The sequence below is a fragment of the Microtus oregoni genome, unplaced genomic scaffold (assembly GCF_018167655.1).
Source record: "Microtus oregoni isolate MIOR12 unplaced genomic scaffold, Mior012 000053F_ref0000044, whole genome shotgun sequence".
NCBI classification, from domain to species: domain Eukaryota; kingdom Metazoa; phylum Chordata; class Mammalia; order Rodentia; family Cricetidae; genus Microtus; species Microtus oregoni.
Genome location: NW_024543829.1, coordinates 11,112,509 through 11,131,287, shown reverse-complemented (window position 1 = coordinate 11,131,287; position 18,779 = coordinate 11,112,509). Strand labels below are relative to the sequence as shown.

The 18,779-nt window shown below is 41.6% G+C and overlaps 1 protein-coding gene across 3 annotated transcripts in view; it reads left to right on the top strand.

Annotated features, from left to right (window-relative positions):
• The window catches only part of Vps13b (vacuolar protein sorting 13 homolog B), a 470,084-nt gene that overhangs the window by 334,691 nt on the left and 116,614 nt on the right, over window positions 1–18,779 (top strand). For all 3 annotated transcript variants that reach the window (XM_041637454.1, XM_041637453.1, XM_041637452.1), the window contains 3 exons: window positions 11,755–11,957; window positions 13,529–13,736; window positions 14,596–14,780. In XM_041637454.1, the coding sequence (XP_041493388.1) occupies window positions 11,755–11,957; window positions 13,529–13,736; window positions 14,596–14,780 (596 nt within the window). The remainder of the gene's footprint in view (window positions 1–11,754; window positions 11,958–13,528; window positions 13,737–14,595; window positions 14,781–18,779) is intronic.

Below are 18,779 nucleotides of genomic sequence, written 5' to 3'. Positions count from 1 at the left end.
AAACATAAATTAAGCATTTAACATTTATTTCATTATGTAGTCAGATGTCTTCAATTCAGTTGTTCAGTTTATTTGAAATGCTTACAAATATGTGTACTTTGTGTAGTTTGGATTTTTTTTTATTTGTTTTTGTTTTGGTGGGTTGGGGCATTATTTTGTTGTTGTTGTTGTTGGGTTTGTTTAACTTGTTTTGTTTTGAGACAGAATCTCACTCTGTAGTCCTAGCTATGTAGTATGTAAACTAGGCTGGCCTCATGCTTGGAGATCTGACTCTGCCATCCAAGTCCTGGGCTTAAAGATGCGCACCACACCTGGCAGTTAGGTATAGTTTTCGTCTCTCTCTCTCTCTCTCTCTCTCTCTCTCTCTCTCTCTCTCTCACACACACCCTACCAGTAGTCATATTTCTTTTTGTAGTTTTCAAGTGGTGATGTTCTGTATTCAACCCAATTTTTATGGTGTATCTTTGAGCTCAATGGAATTAATGTCAGATTTTTATAGGTTGACTCTAATGCAGAAATACTTAGCTGAGTCTTTGATTTTATGGTTTGTGTAACTGTTGTGAGCATCTGCAGCAGCTGCACCTCTCAACTATTTGCTAACCAAATTGAGCACAGTGACAAAGCAGTCATCTCAGACACGCCATTAAACAGAGAGGGAATGGTGCTGCACACGGCACAGCATCTGCTGCGCACATGGTGTCCTGTATAGAAGGATTCGAGATAAAATAATTGTCGAAAATTTCTTCATTAAGACCTCAACAGTTCGCACTTGTTTATCCGAATCTGCATAGCTCCCCTATGAGACAACACACTTGGGGTTTCTTGGGTTCTCGCTCACTTTCTCTTTGATCCTGTTTGATGTGCTGACTTTAATAAACACACTCAAAACCACTGTGCAAGCACATCGTGGAAAAAACTACAAAGGAGCAGCTCCAGCGGGGCTCTGCTAATCCCTAGCTCACACAGGCTATTTTTAGAGAAGTATTTTTTAACACTCTTTATGTGACAATGTTATATAAACAGGGAAAAGCAGTTCTTTCCAGATGAATTTTAATTTAAGAGCTGAAATAGATTTGTAATTCTAGAGGAATCCTATGTGCTAAGTAACTCTGAGAGAAGCCCCGTTGGGAATGTGTTGTAGGCATGTTCTCCCACTTGCCGAGAGGACAGAAAAAATGAGTTTGCCTAATGATTATTTTTTTTTATCATCTAAGCTGTTAGAAGCTTATGGAAAGTATGTGGGGAAAGGGGACAATAAAGACATGAAACAAGAAAGCCCATGTTTTCCCCCAAACATCGACAGTACATTTGTACAATCTGAAGACTTTCCTATTCATTTACTCATTTTAGAAATGAATAGTTACAAATTATTTACTGAGCTTGTTAAAAGAATTCCCATCTTCATTTTGCAGAACAAAGCAGAGCAGTTAAGTATTTTCTGCCTAAAGGAAATAAATTGGCTATCTGGCTCTCCTCCGACCCCTGTACCCTTGTGGACTCTGAGTCTTGCTGTCTCCCCATTGTACAAGCCTGTGTGGCTGCGGCTCAATGACTGACTCCTATCTGCTAGGATGCTTAGTGCTCCAGGTGTCGTAGTGAAATAGCCCTGTGCTCCGACTGCAAATGTGATGCTGTGTTCTTGTCACTTGGTACCAAGTATTACAGGAAATCTTACGAATGCTTTAACAGAAACAAGACAAACCTGAGGTAGAAACTGCATCTTATATTCTGAAACATTTTAAAGCCACTGTGTCTTAGTTGTCTGTTAAATCTGTTCCACTGTAGAATATGTTCTTTAAAAGCTGCAGCTTCCCCACGTGGGCACATACAAAGCATGTCATTTTAGAGACACGCAAACTATGTAGTTATAAATTCCGAACTGGCAGCAAGTCTCTTTCCACAGGAGGGTGGGGATTGATCTCACGCTGCAGCCCCTGTCAGCGTAATTGATGGCTCTAGTAAGATGGCACGCCTCAGAGCTCTGCAAACAGGAGTCCACAGTTGAGAGCTGGGAAATCCCTGGACTTGAGGTTGCCGTGCTCTTTCTTGTGGACAATTAGCAACCTCCAAATAGACAAAGCACTCGGAAACATGGCATGAACAGCTTGCTGACACAGGGGAAGAACCTGGGTGAAGCCATTGGTTGGCATTTAGAATAGGAAACCATTGACAAGACTCTCTGACCATGGAGACATTGAGAATTTAGTGAGTTGAGCTCATTGTCAAAGCAACAGTGGTTTAAATTACTTTGCCTACCCTTGCTGTACTTAACTCTGTATATAAACAGAACAAGAGAGGGAAAGGAAGCATAGCCCTTCTCTTCCATGGGACTAGAGTGCCTCCCCTCATGCTCACCTCACACACCAAAAGTGAAACCAGGTCATTACCTGAAACAAAGCCTTGGCCCCACTGTTTATGCTGTGCTTCTCCTGAAGGAGATCTCCAAGGCACCCTCATAGGCTTTGGGTGCCAGTTAGCATTGCATTAGATACGACTGCCTAAAATCCCATGTGCAGTAAGTAGTTAGCCCATGACAGCACCCAAAGACCCTTACTGCTTTCACAAAGAAATACATCTCTTTCCAGGGTCTGAAGGACAGGAAATAAATTTCTTGACTGTAAAAGACAGAAGACAAACTTAACTTTTAAGGATCCAGTGAGGATGGAAGCATAAATATAGCTAGTTGACAGCTAGACAGATCACCAACAGTCCTTAATGAATATTGGGTGTGGGCATCAGGATTCTGTCTTTTTTGATACTCTGTCCCAAGTAGCTTAAACCCAACACTGAAGGAAAAGTGGAATGCTCACTGGCCTGCAACATCTGGGGTTTTATTTGTCATTTTGGCATACCTGGCAAGCACAAAAGAAAGAGTGAAGGGGATTATCTTGACAATGAAATGAGTTACCGAATCTTGTGATAATGAAAAGCAGAAGAATTCTTATGCCTTTCTATAGTCCCTGAGGTAGAGGTACATTTATGGGTTTGCAGAAGTAAAATGTAGGCGGGCAGAACAGATGGGCCAGAATCCCTGAAACACAACACCTCCTCGTCCCTGGACTGAGAACCACTGTTAACCTCCAGGCCGGGTTCCTCCTTCACCTCTATTATAAGGTTCACAGTTGCCCCGGTAAAAGCTGGCATAGTTTCTTTTCACCCTAAAATTACTCTTAGACTTCTTGTTTTTTATCTGTGAGAATGTTTTTCTGCACGTTCTTGGCATTCTCCAAAAGGTACGAAGTTCTAAAACTTAAAAATGAAATAAAAACTAGTAAAATATATAATTTCTCCCCAAATAATAATTTATATTACTTCTCTAATATGATTAAAAATAAAAAATACATAACTATAAGAGACTCAATGTTGAAATGGTATTTTTGCTATGGTTGTTATAATGTGTGAGTAGATAAACTATTAGACAAGAATGAACAATATCAATCCCACTACTTAGGAAAGGTCATTTTAATGTTTTATTTAGTGTGTGAGTGACGTGGGGTGTGGGTGGGTGCACATGCCACAGCACACATGTGAAGGTCAGAAGACAGCTCTATGGAGTCAGTTCTGATGTTTCATCATACATGGGTTATAGGGACCAAACTCACATCATCACTGACCATCACAGTACCATTACCCAGGGACCAAACTCACATCATCGCTGACCATCACAGTACCGTTACCCGGGGACCAAACTCACATCATCGCTGACCATCAGAATCCTGCTACCGACTGTGCATCTCACTAGCACAGAAAAAGGCTTTCTACGTGGTGTGGAGGATGAGTAGCTATGGGTGGTTAGTATTTCGGTTTTGTGGTGTGCATTACTCTGTGGAAAGGGCTGTGTCTGCACCATGCTTACCGTTTGCCAGGTACGTTTGTGTTTTAGCTCTGATGGGGTTCCCACATCTGGCAGCCCAACAGGAATCATTTAGAATCCAGAGTTTAGTAACTTCAGAGAAATAGAAGCAAGCACTGTGTCCAATCTCTGATATATTCATTTCAAGGCTGCATGAAAAATGAAAACTTTGTAATGAGCCCCAGCAGAGGCCATTAGGGCGATCTCCTGTGCAGTGGTGGACGTGATGTACCTGCCCAGCCGCTCCAGAGGGAGATGAGCTCACATCAGAAAGATAACCATCTCTGACTTTGTCTTCTGATTCATCACTGACCTGAACTCCATTTGAACCTAGTTAGACAAAAAACAAGCAGAATTCCTGGCCCAAACTATAAAATGTAATTAAGCCCTTTTGAAAGGATGTGTAAAAGAACATTGCTGTACCCCACTTATAACACTACCACCACCACAACCAATAAAGTTAAATCAAGCGCTGCCTGTAATGGATTAAAATAATAAATGTTCCTGGATTTCAGTGTTTGAAGTACTTGAAGAAAACAGACTTCCAACATCCCGAGTAGCTGAACGTAGGAAAGACATTTATTAATGACAAGTTCAAGGATGTGGCCTGCTCAAGATCATTGCTTTCTGTTTACCGTTACACATCTCTTGTGTTTTTACACAGCTCACATGTGTCTGCACACAAAAGAATTGTTAATTGTATAAATATGGTTCTCTTGGGGAGCCTTTCTGACAAGAACCCAATTACCACTGCTACACTGCCTGTTTAAATCTACCTTCCAGCCTTGTCTCTGCCAGGATTAGCCTATTTCTCCCAATCAAATTTAGTTACAAGATTTCAAACCAAATCTAAGTTTTTGTGGCCTCCAGTGATATATTTTTCACCATAGTCCATGATAGTGGCATGTTCCTGTCTTATATGATGCCAGGGGTGGTGGATCAGTGCTTTCTGCTTCAGTTTCTCTAGATCTGGTTGCATCTGGATAAAAGACTTACATATTTATTTAAACAGTGAGAGACCTTTAAGACAACAAAATTGCTGTCAGTTGCCATGAATTTCATTGCACAGAAGGTTACCGTGGAAGAAAGGTCCTGGTAACTAAGCACTAAAGATCTCTTCCTAGCAGCCTTCCCTCGCGTCCTGACACAGCACCTTTAGTTTAGTGCTCTGTGCGTGTGTTGTGAGTCCCAGCCCTGAGCCTATAGGAAACTACAAGCAACCCACCACCCATGCAATTGAATTTGTGACGATACTGAGTTCTGTTTGTGGCCACAGCAAATTGTCCTGTTGTCCACATAAGCCAATAGGCTGTGTGCTAAGGAGATTACTGGCAAAACAAGGCTGGCAGGAATGAAGGAATACAAATATATCTGAGATCCTCTTTTATATGCTGACTGGTCCCCTAGACCTGTTGGCCATGTCGGCGTTACGTGTTGAGGCTGTGCAAGAGAGCTGGGACAGGATAGTATTTATTTGCGGTGCTGTTACCACTTGCGAAATGGAATTGCGATGACCAAGGAATGGAGTCTGCAGAGCAGCAGAGTGTGTACGGCAGGAGGGCAGGGCAGGTGCTCTCCTCCGCCCCTTACTCACTGCCTGGCTGCTGGGGCAGGTGCTGCGCATAGCTGCTTCCTACTGTGGAAGTGTGGGTGCTTGGCATAAACTAAATGCCTTTTCCTTCTCTCAGCAAAACTGTATCACTTGAATGCTGAAGCCATCTATCATTAAATGTTTTGAGTTAAAATTATTTCTAAATAACCTCATGGTCATTTCTTCATGTAAACCTTATTGTCCAAACTGATTGCACGTATTACTAACTAGATAAGTAATGGCACCAACTTGATAGAGTAGTAACTACAAATAAAAACCTTAGTAGGTCTCCACAGCCCCGGTTTCAGATTCCTGACTTGTAGGCTATTTGAAATATTAAAATGATGTCATGAAGTATTAGTTAATAGGTGTCCCATGAGCCTAGGCAGTTTGGATGCTCACCTTACTAGACCTGGATGGAGGTGGGTGGTCCTTGGACTTCCCACAGGGCAGGGAACCCTGATCTCTCTTTGGGCTGACGAGGGAGGGGGACTTGATTGGGGAGGGGGAGGGAGATGGGAGGCAGTGGCGGGGAAGAGACAGAAATCTTTAATAAATAAATAAATTTAAAAAAATAAAATAAAATATTAAAAAAAAATAGGTGTCCCATGTCAGGGAATCCTGGGATGAAGAACAGTGAGCTAGTCTTAACTGCCTTGTTGACTTAGTCCTAAAAGGGTAGAGATTTGCCCAAGGACATTCTGAGATAGAGAAGACTTTTCATGGCCTCTGGATTTTCTTTTGATCAGACTTCATTACGTAGGCCAATCCCAGTTTCTAAGCCATTGCAGCACATCACCTAGCAAGTGCTTTTGCTTTCAACATTAAGTTTTTGGCCAGTCTTCATCCATGTGATGACTATAGAAATGACTTGAGGAGGCATGATGGCACCTACCTGTAACTCTACTAGGAGGATCTGGAATTCACGGACAGTGTGGGCTACATAGTGAGACCTTGGCCACCCAAGTAAAACCAAAAACAAATAAAAAGCAAAAACCTGACAGCAGAATTTTCTTCATGGAAATTAGCTACTGTGTTGATCTCAGAAACTTCACAGATATCTTTTACCATCCTTCTTCTCTAAGAAGGCTGTCGTTTAGTAGGTGGCCAGATGAGCCAGCCTGCCTTCCATAAAGTCGGTTTCTAACGGACCCGTGCAGACAAGACAGAGCATGGTAGCAGACTGGAAAGGAGGAAAGAGCTATGACTTTCTGCTCTTTTCATTTTGGTTTTCCAGGCCAAGAGTTTTTAAAAACAAATATACTTTCCCTAGACAAGGACCAAGTATCTACAGCCAGTGTAGAAGACATTCTTCTTTCATGAGAAATTCTCCTTTTATATGGAAAGGAGAAAAGAAAACTTCCTCTTGTAGCTTATTTTCCTGGTTTCTTGAATTCAGAAGACCAGGCTTGGGTTAAAAAGTAGGAGTCCCAACTGTTAGTCTCTAAGGAGCACTGGGTCAGAGGTTCCGGGAACTCTAAATTCTCCCTATGAGAAATTAAACGGTGCTTTGGAGAAAGCTCCACTCTGAGCTCTCACTTCCTGCGGTTGCTCTGTTCACTGAACAATGGCTCCATGTTTTATTTTATATATGTATATATGTATGTTATATATTATAGCTCCATGTTTTATTACATTTCTTTATTCTGACTTTTCATTTATGCTAGTAATAGGCATATATGTTTACATAGGCTTATTGCAAAACTGAATATAAGTAAGATTCAACCAATTTACACATTCTGTTTAAGGATGGAAAACAAGGTGTTTTGTTTATGTTTTTTATTTTCTGTTAAAATGCCCAAATGCTGTATTTTATGAGATTCAAAATAATTGTTTGAAGGAATATAAAATGAAAAGATTTTGGTCTTTGGTAGCTTCATCATATTTTTGTGAATTGTACTTAAAAGAATTTTTTTCTTCCTTTTTGAGGCATCCTGATATTTCACTGGTACGCAAATTCGCTTCTGGATGTTTCTAACATATCTTTGCTGATTTTTAGTAGCCCAAGATTGCTTCCAGCTGGATTTAAAAACAAAACAAAAACCTCACCTACCTGGTTCTGCTTTGCTGGCACATGTCATCATTGAGCATGCTGCAAACTCAGTCTTCAGGGGCTCCGTTCAGGCTGCGCTTGGCGCAGATGGCATGTGGAGAGGAGGAGCATCACATGGGCCTAGTACATCCCGGGGCTGACAGGCAGGCGGTGTTCTTACATGGTTTTCAAAACAAGTGGTTTGCATTTATTGGTCTTCTAAAGGAATATTTTAAAGGTCATAAGGCTGTTTGTTCCTTGAATGTAGTCTTATGCTCACTTGAAAAGTACGACAACATGCAAACAAAGCACGCTGCCGCTCATCACATCGGTCACTTCTGACATTACTCCTCAGTGCTGTCACACCTCATTTATTCTAATTAAATGTCTGACATTGGCTTCCAAAAACAAATTAAAAATATAAACAGATTTTTGAAAGAGGTAATTCAGTTGGAAGCTTGAGCAGAAAAGTATTTCTTTAAAGGAGAGGAGACAGAAGTTCCAGTCAGAACGACCCGATCACATGACTGATGAAGGCAGCACTGCATCTTGCCACAGTAAGGAAGTTATCAGAGCAGAAGACGGTGGGGTGCAGGGTCTGTGGTCTCACCACTGTCGGGTGCTTGCTGTTGACATCACAGCCTGGGTTTGTAGAAGTTAGCTGAAGCACCTCACCTTGCTGAAAGACAGTTTCCAACCTGGAAGTTTTAAAGATGATTTGAGCAGGGGGATGTGGTGGTTTATTCCTTTAGTTTTGGTGTTTAGGAGGCAGAACTGGGTGAGTTTCTGAGTTCAAGGCCATCCTGGTCTACGACTATACAGTGAGACCCTGTCTCAGAAACTAAATAAATAAATAAGCTTGATCTCTAATTAAAGAAGTAAATTTAATATTTCTTATTTTGAAGGTTATGATAATTTTATATCTTTCAATCGAGAAATAGTTTTAATTTTTAAATCTTTCTTCTAACATTTGAAAACTTGGAGAACAAAATGTACAGAAAATGTAAAAGTTAGCATTTCAAGTGCCTTTGTACTTCCCAGCCAGCAGGCGTCCTATTGGTTGTCAGCACAGAGAGATCTCCAGTGTCGCGTCCTTGAAGGTAGCTGTGCTATTTCCACTGTGGACATGGTGTCCACCGTGCAGAAGTCCTGAACAGAACAACCCATGCCTTAATTTACCTTCTCTCGCCGCTTGTCCAGAGTGAAAATGTCCTGGGGTCCAGTTTACAGTTTACGTAGATCCATCATGTGAGTGCTGGATCTATGGCACACGGTTCGTCCTATCCCCAGAAACATTCAGTGCGTTTCTTAATGATAAAAGACAAAAGGGAGGCTGTCACATAGATGGGCTCTAGAGTGGAAGAAAGGGGAAAGGAGAATGAATGGCCCTGTCGTGAGTTCCAGAGACTGCGTTCATGTTTTGTCAGAACTATGAAGTTGATTGTTCTCTCTTATGACCATTTATGAAATTCATTGCCACTCCTTGTTAATAAAAAAAATGCCACCTGGTCCTCCTGTCTCCAGGCCTTCTGGGAAAAGGGACAGCACAGGAGGGGGTGCTTATCTGTTTACCCTCATCCAAGAAAGAGCCCAGTCCCACCTCTTTCACTCAGAATCAGTATTCTGGGGACACCCCCATCAGCAGTAGATGGTCTAGAAAGATTTGGAGGTTCCCTGGCTGGTCCCACCTGTTCCCTCCAAGTGTTCCCTCTCCTCTGCTCAGGGGAGGGTGTAGGGACAGTGTCTTCAACTTCTGGGATTCAGGTTGTTATTGAAATAATAATTTCAATTTTAAAAAAATATGAAGAAACTTTAAAAAAAGAAAAACCAAAGTAATAATAATAATATTGAATTTTGATTTGTAACATATTTAGGATTCCATACAAACACTAATACAAAAACAACTTTTAAAGCAGGGAACTAGAAAGTCAACATTATCACACAACTTAGCAGTAATCATTCTGAATTCCATTAGTGAATAGTGGCATTAGTGTATGAAAGGTAGATGAAAAGTTATCTACTTAATCTCTAAGAATCTTCCCCGAGGGGTAACTCTATACTGAGTGGAAAATCTGACAGACAAAGCCCTCAGAGTTACTGTACATAGCAGTGGAACAGAGGGATCAGGGATCACATGTCCCATGTGATGCCCAAGGGCATCCTCTCTTAGGTTATCCTCTGGGAAATCCCTCATTCTGCTCATGGGAAAACAAGTTAAACTGAAATTGACAGACAGGCCTTAGGATAGTTGAGATTCAGAATCTCAAAATCACTTAAGACAAGGAAACTAGAATATTGGTTACAGATTAAGATAAAAGTCTTGACACCTAAACTCACTGGCATCTAGTTTGGGTTGTAGGTCAGGAGAATGACATCATGGGGGAAGAAGAGAATTTTAAACAGGATCTGGCTGGGGGGTGGTGCACACCTCTAGAAGTAGAAGCAGGCAGATCTCTGTGAGTTCAAAGCCAGTCCGATGTACAAAGCAGGTTTTCAGGTCAACCCGGGCTACATGATGAGACCCTGACTCAAAGGGGAAAGAAGTAAATGACACGGTTGTGTGAGGGATCTATTGGAACTCCATATTTTTGAAGCATCTGCATAGCCCTAAAATATTTCAAAGTTCTTGAATATTCGTTTGTTTGATGAAGACCAAGAAGTAGCTCCCATGGCTTTCCATTCATCCTTCTCTTACGGTGATCTAAGATGGAGATGGCAAAGATGTCGGCAAGTCAGAAACTTGGAGGGCAGATTCTAAACTGTCACGTCCATTCTGTGGGGCAGGTCCCACAGCTAGTGCTGTGCTCACGGATGAGCTGAAGTGTGGCAGCCTCGTGCACACTTCAACTACACGGCTTCTTTTCTTTGATGACTTAAAATATTGGAGTAAGAGAATGGAGCTTGAAAGAATGAAGTATCGTGCTACATGTAAACACAGTTGTTAGGAGGTATATTGACTTCGTTGAGCTGACTTTTAGGTCTCTATTCTGTGTGTGTGTGCGTGCGTGCGTGTGTGTGTGTGTGTGTGTGTGTGTGTACGAGTGCACACAGCTCAGGTGGAGATAGTCAGCCGACACGGCAGTGGATGACTTTACTCTCAGCACTCAGTAAGCAGAGGCGGGGTTGGGGCAGACTGACCTCTGTGTGTCTGAGGCTAGTGTGTTCTACTTAGCAAAGCCTTGTCTTAAAAAAATCAAAAAAAAAAATATCAAGGTAATTGTGAAAAGGGAGAAGTTTCAGTGGTACTTGTTTGATAAAAAGATTTAAGAAACTCATTTCTCACCATGGTAACTTTAAAACAAGTCGTAGCGATAACACTTGTGGTTCTGGTGCCTTCTGTGGAGGAAGTTGTGTCTCTGATTGCCACAATAAGTACTTACAACATTGATGTTTTCAGTTTTCCACAGAAAGTCAGTACATGCCTACATCCTGGGCCTAAGGTGTTTCTTAATCTTTCATCTTTTTCAGGATCATATAGCATTAGGAAAATAAGCCCTGAGCATTAAGGTATGGCCTGGTGAAATTCAATATTCTCAGTGACAATTTAGAATATGAGTTTCTTGGGAGGAAAATGAACTCACCACTTTAACTGGGCATCCAGATTCCTTAAAGTCTGCTATAGGCTTTATGAAAAGGTTTTGATCCACACTCCTACATCAAGTTCAAAAGGAAACCTACATTTTAAAGTGTATTCCTTTTCTGTACATATTTACTTTGAACTCTGGCATATAGTTTTTCTCATAAATCTAACCTGCCACTATCTGTTTTTAAGACTTTGTAAAATTCGAGTGGTTATGAGGTGTGAAGTTTGGATTAAGCCAAAGTTTTTAGAAAGCACATGTTATGTATTTTGATTGTTTTGAATTTTAGCATGGGCCAACCCAAAACTTGTGTGTCTAGCAAAGTGCACTAAACTGTGCTCTGTTGCTGTAAGAAAGCACAGAAAATTGCCCTTCACGTCATGGTAACGGGTGAATGGAACAGCTGTCCTTGTCCCTAATGTACTTGTGAAAAGCTTGCAGAATTTAATGAAACCATCTCCACTCATAAAACCTAAACTGTGCACACATGGAAAAGTCCTAATGTTTTGGCAAATATTGCTTTGTTAGGAATGTGAATGTCTACCTGTTTCAGAATTTTGTAATAATGGCACAAGGCTGGGGAGAGCTGGCTGGGGAAGACCCTGACCAAGAGAGGCATCCCCACTGTTTTTGTTGTTGTTGTTGTTGTTGTTGAGGAGTAATTAAACTATACAGCCTTTCTTTTTCTCTCCTTCAGGCAGAAGTATTGGATCATCATTCCTCCTCAGCATAAGTGATTTTCTCCTTAAAACAAGCCTCAGAGACAGAAGCCGGATTCTGATGGGACCGTTCTCTGCTACTGTCAATCTGGAAGCCAAATGGTGTAAACACAGTGGCAATCCAGGCCCACAGCAGGCCATACCAAAGATAGCCGTGGATTTAAGAGGTGGTCTGCTACAGGTCTGTAGGGGCCGCCAGATGTTCCCCACAGGTTTTTAACTGGCCTGTTGTTGTTTTGTTTTGTTTTGAAATACTTCACCAAAATTTAAATTTTTTGTGTGATAAGGAAGTGTATGGAATGATGGTGTACATCTTCACAGCATGATTGAAGAATGGGTCATCTCATCTCATTTTCCTGTTTCCACAGTATAGTTCAATGGGTTGGGGTCTTGCCGCTGTTGTTGGTATATTCAGGATTTTGTGCTTGTTGTCATCACAGTCAAACCTTAGAGTATCTTCTTACCATTCATTCATCAGTTGAGGGAGTTTTGGAATCGTTCCACTTTGGACTATTCCCGAAAAATGCTTCTGTGAACAGCTGTAGACAGGTTTTTCCATGGACATACAGTTTGGTTTCTCTTGGTTGTAAAACTGAGAGTGGAAATGTCTGGGGAAACTTTTTACTGTGTGGAGTTTCTAATAATAGCAGTCAGCCTGTATCAGGTCAGTGCCACCCAACACACAGAGCTGTGTCATAGTTGCAACTTCCTTAGGCATATGATGCTCGGTTATTAAAATTTGGTATGTTATATCCCAACCTCTCATTCATGCCTATAGCCAGGTATAGAATGCATGAGATTCTCTATTCTCTTTCTTGATAATACTTAGGTAGCTCTTAACTTCATTATGCAATTTCATGTCCCTCAGGATTGTTGGAAATCAAAAAAGTTGCAAGATTCACAATGATAGAAATTTTAGTGACTAGTTTATCACTAAAGGGGGTGTATTAAATGTGCATTTCTTAAAATCAACCAAAAATTGCAATCTTTCAACTTTTTTTTTAGTTTCCTTTTTTTATTAGATTTTAAAAAAAAAAAATACCAATCCAAATTTCCACTTCCTCCCCTCCTCCCATTCCCTCCACACACACTCCCACCCCATCCCCTCTAGTCCTAAGAGAGGGTAAGGCACTTTGCTTTATGGAAACTCCAAGGCCCTCCCTACTACATCAAGGCAGAGCAAGGTAAACAGCCAAAGAGAATAGGATCCCAGAAGGCCAGTACATGCAGTAGAGATAAATCCCAGTACCATTGCCAGTGGCCCCTTCGTCTGCCCCAGCCATATAACTGTCAGCCACATTTAGAGGTCTCACTAACACAGACTCCAGGAACTGTACAGGGGCAGCTTCCTTCTCTCCTGTTAGGACTGATCTCTGACAAGTGGAGGAAGTCACCCACGAGACTGTTACCATTTTATTAATATTTGGCCAAGAGAACCTGTGTGTTCTGATCTTGGACTTTAAGAAATGTTCTTTTTCCTTCTTGCTGAATGAATTGGCAAACAATGTTTCACACCATTGCAATCTCATCACTAATCTAAAGTTTAAACTTTACTCTTACCCACACAACCCATGATAGGTTATTCAAGTATTAGAATTTCAAACAATAAATTATTATTTCTTGGAAATTGTAGTTTATTATTATACTGAACATGATTATAGCCTCACATTAATTCAAATATGATTTGTACCTAATTATTCTCAAGAAATGTTTATGTTTAAAGACTGTTAATATTTTCATACCCTTTTGAAGGTCTTCTGGGGTCAAGAGCATTTGAATTGCTTGTCCCTTCTGCATGAATTATTCAGTGGGTATCTTCAGGAAGAGGGGAGCTTTGAAGTGCCGGTTCCCGAATCAGCACCCCAAATGCCATCCCCTGTGGATAAGACTCAAGCTCTGAAAAGTGAACCAAGTTCAGATGACCTGCGGACAGGCTCCTTTCAGTACCTACAGGATGCTGGTGAGTACAGGCAGTCTCCGCGTGAGTGCATGTGCCATGTGTGGTGTGGAGTGAGTGCAGTGATAGCCCTGGAGCATGAGAAAGCGGTCCATTCACACTGACGGTGTGGAAGTGGTGATACCAGCCAGTCCCTGTGATAGCCCTGGAGCACGAGAAAGCGGTCCATTCACACTGACGGTGTGGAAGTGGTGATACCAGCCAGTCCCTGTGATAGCCCTGGAGCACGAGAAAGCGGTCCATTCACACTGACGGTGTGGAGTGATAACACCAGTCAGTCCCTGTGATAGCCCTGGAGCACGAGAAAGCGGTCCATTCACACTGACGGTGTGGAGTGATAACACCAATCAGTCCCTGTGATAGCCCTGGAGCACGAGAAAGCGGTCCATTCACACTGACGGTGTGGAAGTGGTGATACCAGCCAGTCCCTGTGATAGCCCTGGAGCACGAGAAAGCGGTCCATTCACACTGATGGTGTGGAAGTGGTGATACCAGCCAGTCCCTGTGATAGCCCTGGAGCACGAGAAAGCGGTCCATTCACACTGATGGTGTGGAAGTGGTGATACCAGCCAGTCCCTGTGATAGCCCTGGAGCACGAGAAAGCCGTCCATTCACACTGACAGTGTGGAAGTGGTGATACCAGCCAGTCCCTGTGATAGCCCTGGAGCACAAGAAAGCGGTTCATTCACACTGACTGTGTGGAGTGATAACACCAATCAGTCCCTCTTTGAAATTGACTTTTTCCGTCTCAAATTTTATTTAAACTGATCAGTTAGTTTCTTTATGTGATTTTTTTAATTCTCTTTCTGAGAAATCAACGTGTTCCTTTTTAAAAACTTGCAATGTTGTTTTCGTTTGGCAGAACCTTTGAAACTCCCTGGTGCCTATGAAGTCTTGTTCTGTAGTGAGACAGACGAGAGCCCAGGGATGATGCTATGGAGGTATCCGGAGCCTCGCGTGCTCACCCTGGTGCGGATAACTCCTGTGCCTTTCAACACCACAGAGGACCCAGATCTTAGCACAGCGGACCTCGGAGATGTGCTGCAGGTGTGTAGTGGCTGCTTTTATCTTTCTAAAATAAAATAAGTATGAGAAAATGATGACCATTAAGAAAAAAATATTAGAGCATACATATTTCTTCTGTCAGTAGTAGCAAAGATGAGTACATTCATGTGTGTGCTGTATACATGCACATGTGTAAAAAGGAGAGAGATAGTTTGCTGTCTCTGGACCACCTAAAGCATTAAAGATCAGGGGGAGTTCCAGGGATCCAAGCAGCATACAGGAAGCTTGGCTATTCTCAATAGCCAGAGTCAGTATCTGGTCATACAATGTTTTATAACTTAATAAAAAATATATTTATTACCAATGTATGGGTAAAGTTCAAAGTAGAGATACCATTCTAGGGAACAAGACAGGACTGCGGTTTCTGGAAGTTGAGCTTGCTCTAGAATTCACAGCAAGGATTCTATGTATACAGTAGTATAGCGTTCACAGTAAAGCTAAAGCAACAGGACACAACAGATAGGAGAAGTGTCCTGATGCCGTTTCCTGAAATCCTGGAGCTGTCTGTCCTCATGTTCTGCCTTTGAGCAACAGAATTTAACATGTGGCTGGGAATGGATCTCATGGACAGAAGCAACTCTTCAGTTGCAATCTTAGGATCCTACAAATTGTCTTGTTTCCTTAGAGAAGTTGAGAACAGAAACTGTGTAGCATCGGTCACAGGATCAGCTCAGCTCAGATTTTCTCCTTTGCACCTAAAGGTTCAGGTCCTAGAGTTTTCTTAGGGGTCAGAAAGCATCTACGCCACTCATGTGCTGGGAGCTCCATCGAGCGTTAACAGTCCTTGGTTGTTGATGGGTAGAAGAGTCTCCTTACGTCCTCTCCTGTTTTCCTCCTTGTCCTGTGATGGTCTGGATTCTGTTCTGGAGGTCTAATGCGTGACTGACCTGAGTGGAAGGAAAGCATAGAAGGTGCCCCTGGAGAGTGTGGTGTAGTGCAGATTCTGTGGGCTGTGAAGTTCTTCTGACCGTCTCCTTAGGCAAACTTCTAGGCTTCCCAGACTTTCAACTTCCTTTCCTAAAAGTAACAGTTGTCGTTATCAACCTTCCAAAGTAATTGCAGGCTATTACAGTAAATGGGACATTATAGTTAACATGCTTAAATCAATGCCTTCACACATAGTGAGGTCTTCTTCTCTACTTAGCTTACACAAGCACCTAGAGATTATTACGAGACTTTTCCATGCCATCTCAGCCTCCAGTCTCCCATCCAACCTAGCCCTTCCAAAATCGTACAGGAACAGAGAGATCACATGACTCACCAAGGGAAATGCTCCGTGGGTCTGTCACCCTGCTATGCCTGCTGTGATAACCTGGCATGCCCTGGACATTGAACATGCTTTAGTTCAACTAGCCTATTTGTATTTACCAAACCAACTTTAACTACCCACTTTTTCCTTGTTTATTACTTTGATTTCTATTGTTCTGATAAACTTTATGTTCAGAACAATCTGGGGCAGAAAAGATTTATTTCAGCTTACACTTCTGGGTCACAGTCTACTATTGGGAGAAATCAGGACAGGAACTCAAGCAGGAACTGAAGTGAAGACTCAGAGGGACACTGCTTTCCAGCTTGCTCTCATGGCAGCCAGCTTCTTACACAGCTTGGACCTACCTGATTTGAGATGCACGGCCTATGGTGAGCTGGACCTTCCTACATCCACTAGCCATCGAGAAAATGCCCCAAAGACATGTCCACAGGCATTCTGTTCCATGTAGTGCCTCAACTTACTTGACTTCCCTCTTGATTTTCAAGAAAAACAATAGTAAAATTAAATAAGCCAACACACTGTCAGTTTCTCCTTTCTTGAAAACTAGAGTCCTGTCTACTCTTGGATTAGCTAACATTCTGTCTGACCCCTGAAAGCTTCTCGGACAGTGTATCTAGATGTGCCGCCACCCTCCTGAAACCCTGGAGCACCGATGTCACTACTTGGATGCTGCCTTTCACTTTATTCTGTTTCTCTGTATCTTCTTCCATTCCTAGATTGTGTGTCTCGAGAAAGGGATCACATAGCTTACCACTCTGTTCTTGTACTAAATAGGGCCACTCAAAAAATTGTTAGTGGAGCCGGGCGATGATGGCGCACGCCTTATCCCAGCACTCGGGAGGCAGAGGCAGGCGGATCTCTGTGAGTTCGAGACCAGCCTGGTCTACAGAGCTAGTTCCAGGACAGGCTCCAAAGCCACAGAGAAACCCTGTCTCGAAAAACCAAAAAATAAAAAAATTTAAAAAAAAATTGTTAGTGGTAAATACTTGGATGCCTGGGTTCCTGCTGCCTGCTATGTAGAAGTATTAAGAAGTTAATTAACGTAAACTAAGTTTAAAGTTAATTATTAAGAAGTTATTCATAGTATGTGAGTAAATTTATTTTGGAATTTTAATGGAACATATAGGAACATGCCTATATTATTCATCTAACCATAGGTTCTTAAAAAAACCTAAATTTAATATTTATAGAAACCAAAATGACTTTGTGTCCATTAATGATTTTATCACATAAATTTAAATACTGACATGTCAACAAAATGAAGGTATATGTTGTATAACAAGAACTGGGATTGAAAGATGCTACCAACCTGTAAAGAGTGTTGTTTTAAATGGGCTTAGGTGTAAGAACTTCCAGGGTCCTCTTTTCCCTCAACTTATTGCATCTTCTAAGGATTCCAATTTGAGATGTCTACTTTCTGACTTGGCAATGGATTGTTTTTAAGACAGGGTCTCTCTGTACAGCCTTGGCTAACCTGAAACTTATTGTATATATAGACCAGACTGTAGAGCCTTGGCTAACCTGGAACTTGCTGTATATATAGACCAGAGTGAACTTGAATTCAGAGAGCCTAGAATGTGTCTCAGCCTTCCAAATTCCAGGTTTAAAGACTTCTGCCACCACACCGGATGGACATTGTAATTTTTATGTAGATCCGTTGTGTTACTTTCTATGGAGGGATAATATTTAGCCTGATTGATTGTTATATGCAGCATATTAATGAGGAAACGAGCACAGTATTGATGGAACAAGAGTAAAATTAGAAAATGTCTTTTTATAATATTTTAAGGTCTATTTTTATCATCTTTTAGTTATATGTATGTGTATCTCTGCATGTGGATTTATAAACTTGATCTGTGGTACCTGTGGCAGCCAGATGCATCGAATCACTTGGAGCTGGGGTTACAGACAAGGGTAATGTACCTGATGCGGGTACCTTGAGTTGAACTCAGGCCCTCTGGAAGGACAGCAGGTGCCCTTTACCCCTGAGCATCTATCTAATCCCTTGAAAACATCTTTAGCCAGGGAAGTGCTCTGACATTTTAGTGACAAATTTATTTCTCCCATGTAAATTTGCCCTTCAGATCTCAAAATTCCCTAATTGAATGATTTCCTTAGCGAACTCATCAGAGTTTGGTACATATTCCTTCTTGGTACATAATGAGAAATAATCATACTTGTAATTCCTTAAATGTCTCTGCACAGGGAACAGGAGGAACAAGCAAAGTCAGTAGTGTAGTTTGTTGATTCCAGGGGAGAGAAGCATATGCTGAAGACGTCAGTGCACTTGTGCCCAGTTCTCTTCCACTCATCCAGCTTAAAAGTCGGGACAATTGGTTTTTCTTTTTTTGAAGACCTGTTTTTAATTACATGTATCTGTGTAGGGGAATGTGTGCCTATGAGTGCCGGTGTCTAAGACAAACAGAAGACGGTGTTAGGAACTCAGGTACTCTTAGCTGCTGTAACAGTTAATAATGAATTAATATTGCTATAAAAACCAAAGCGAAGCCACACTGAATGAATAACAGATTTTAATTTGCTATGAAATGGGGATCGTCTCCATTTTACAGTTGGGTAAACTGAACTGTTCCTGGATCACAGAATTTGTTAGTAAGGGGAGTCTCAACTTCACACCTATCTGTCTGACTACAAAGCCCTTGCTCTACATAAAAATCTGGGAAGAGACTATTCTAGATGGTTTACCTAAGTGA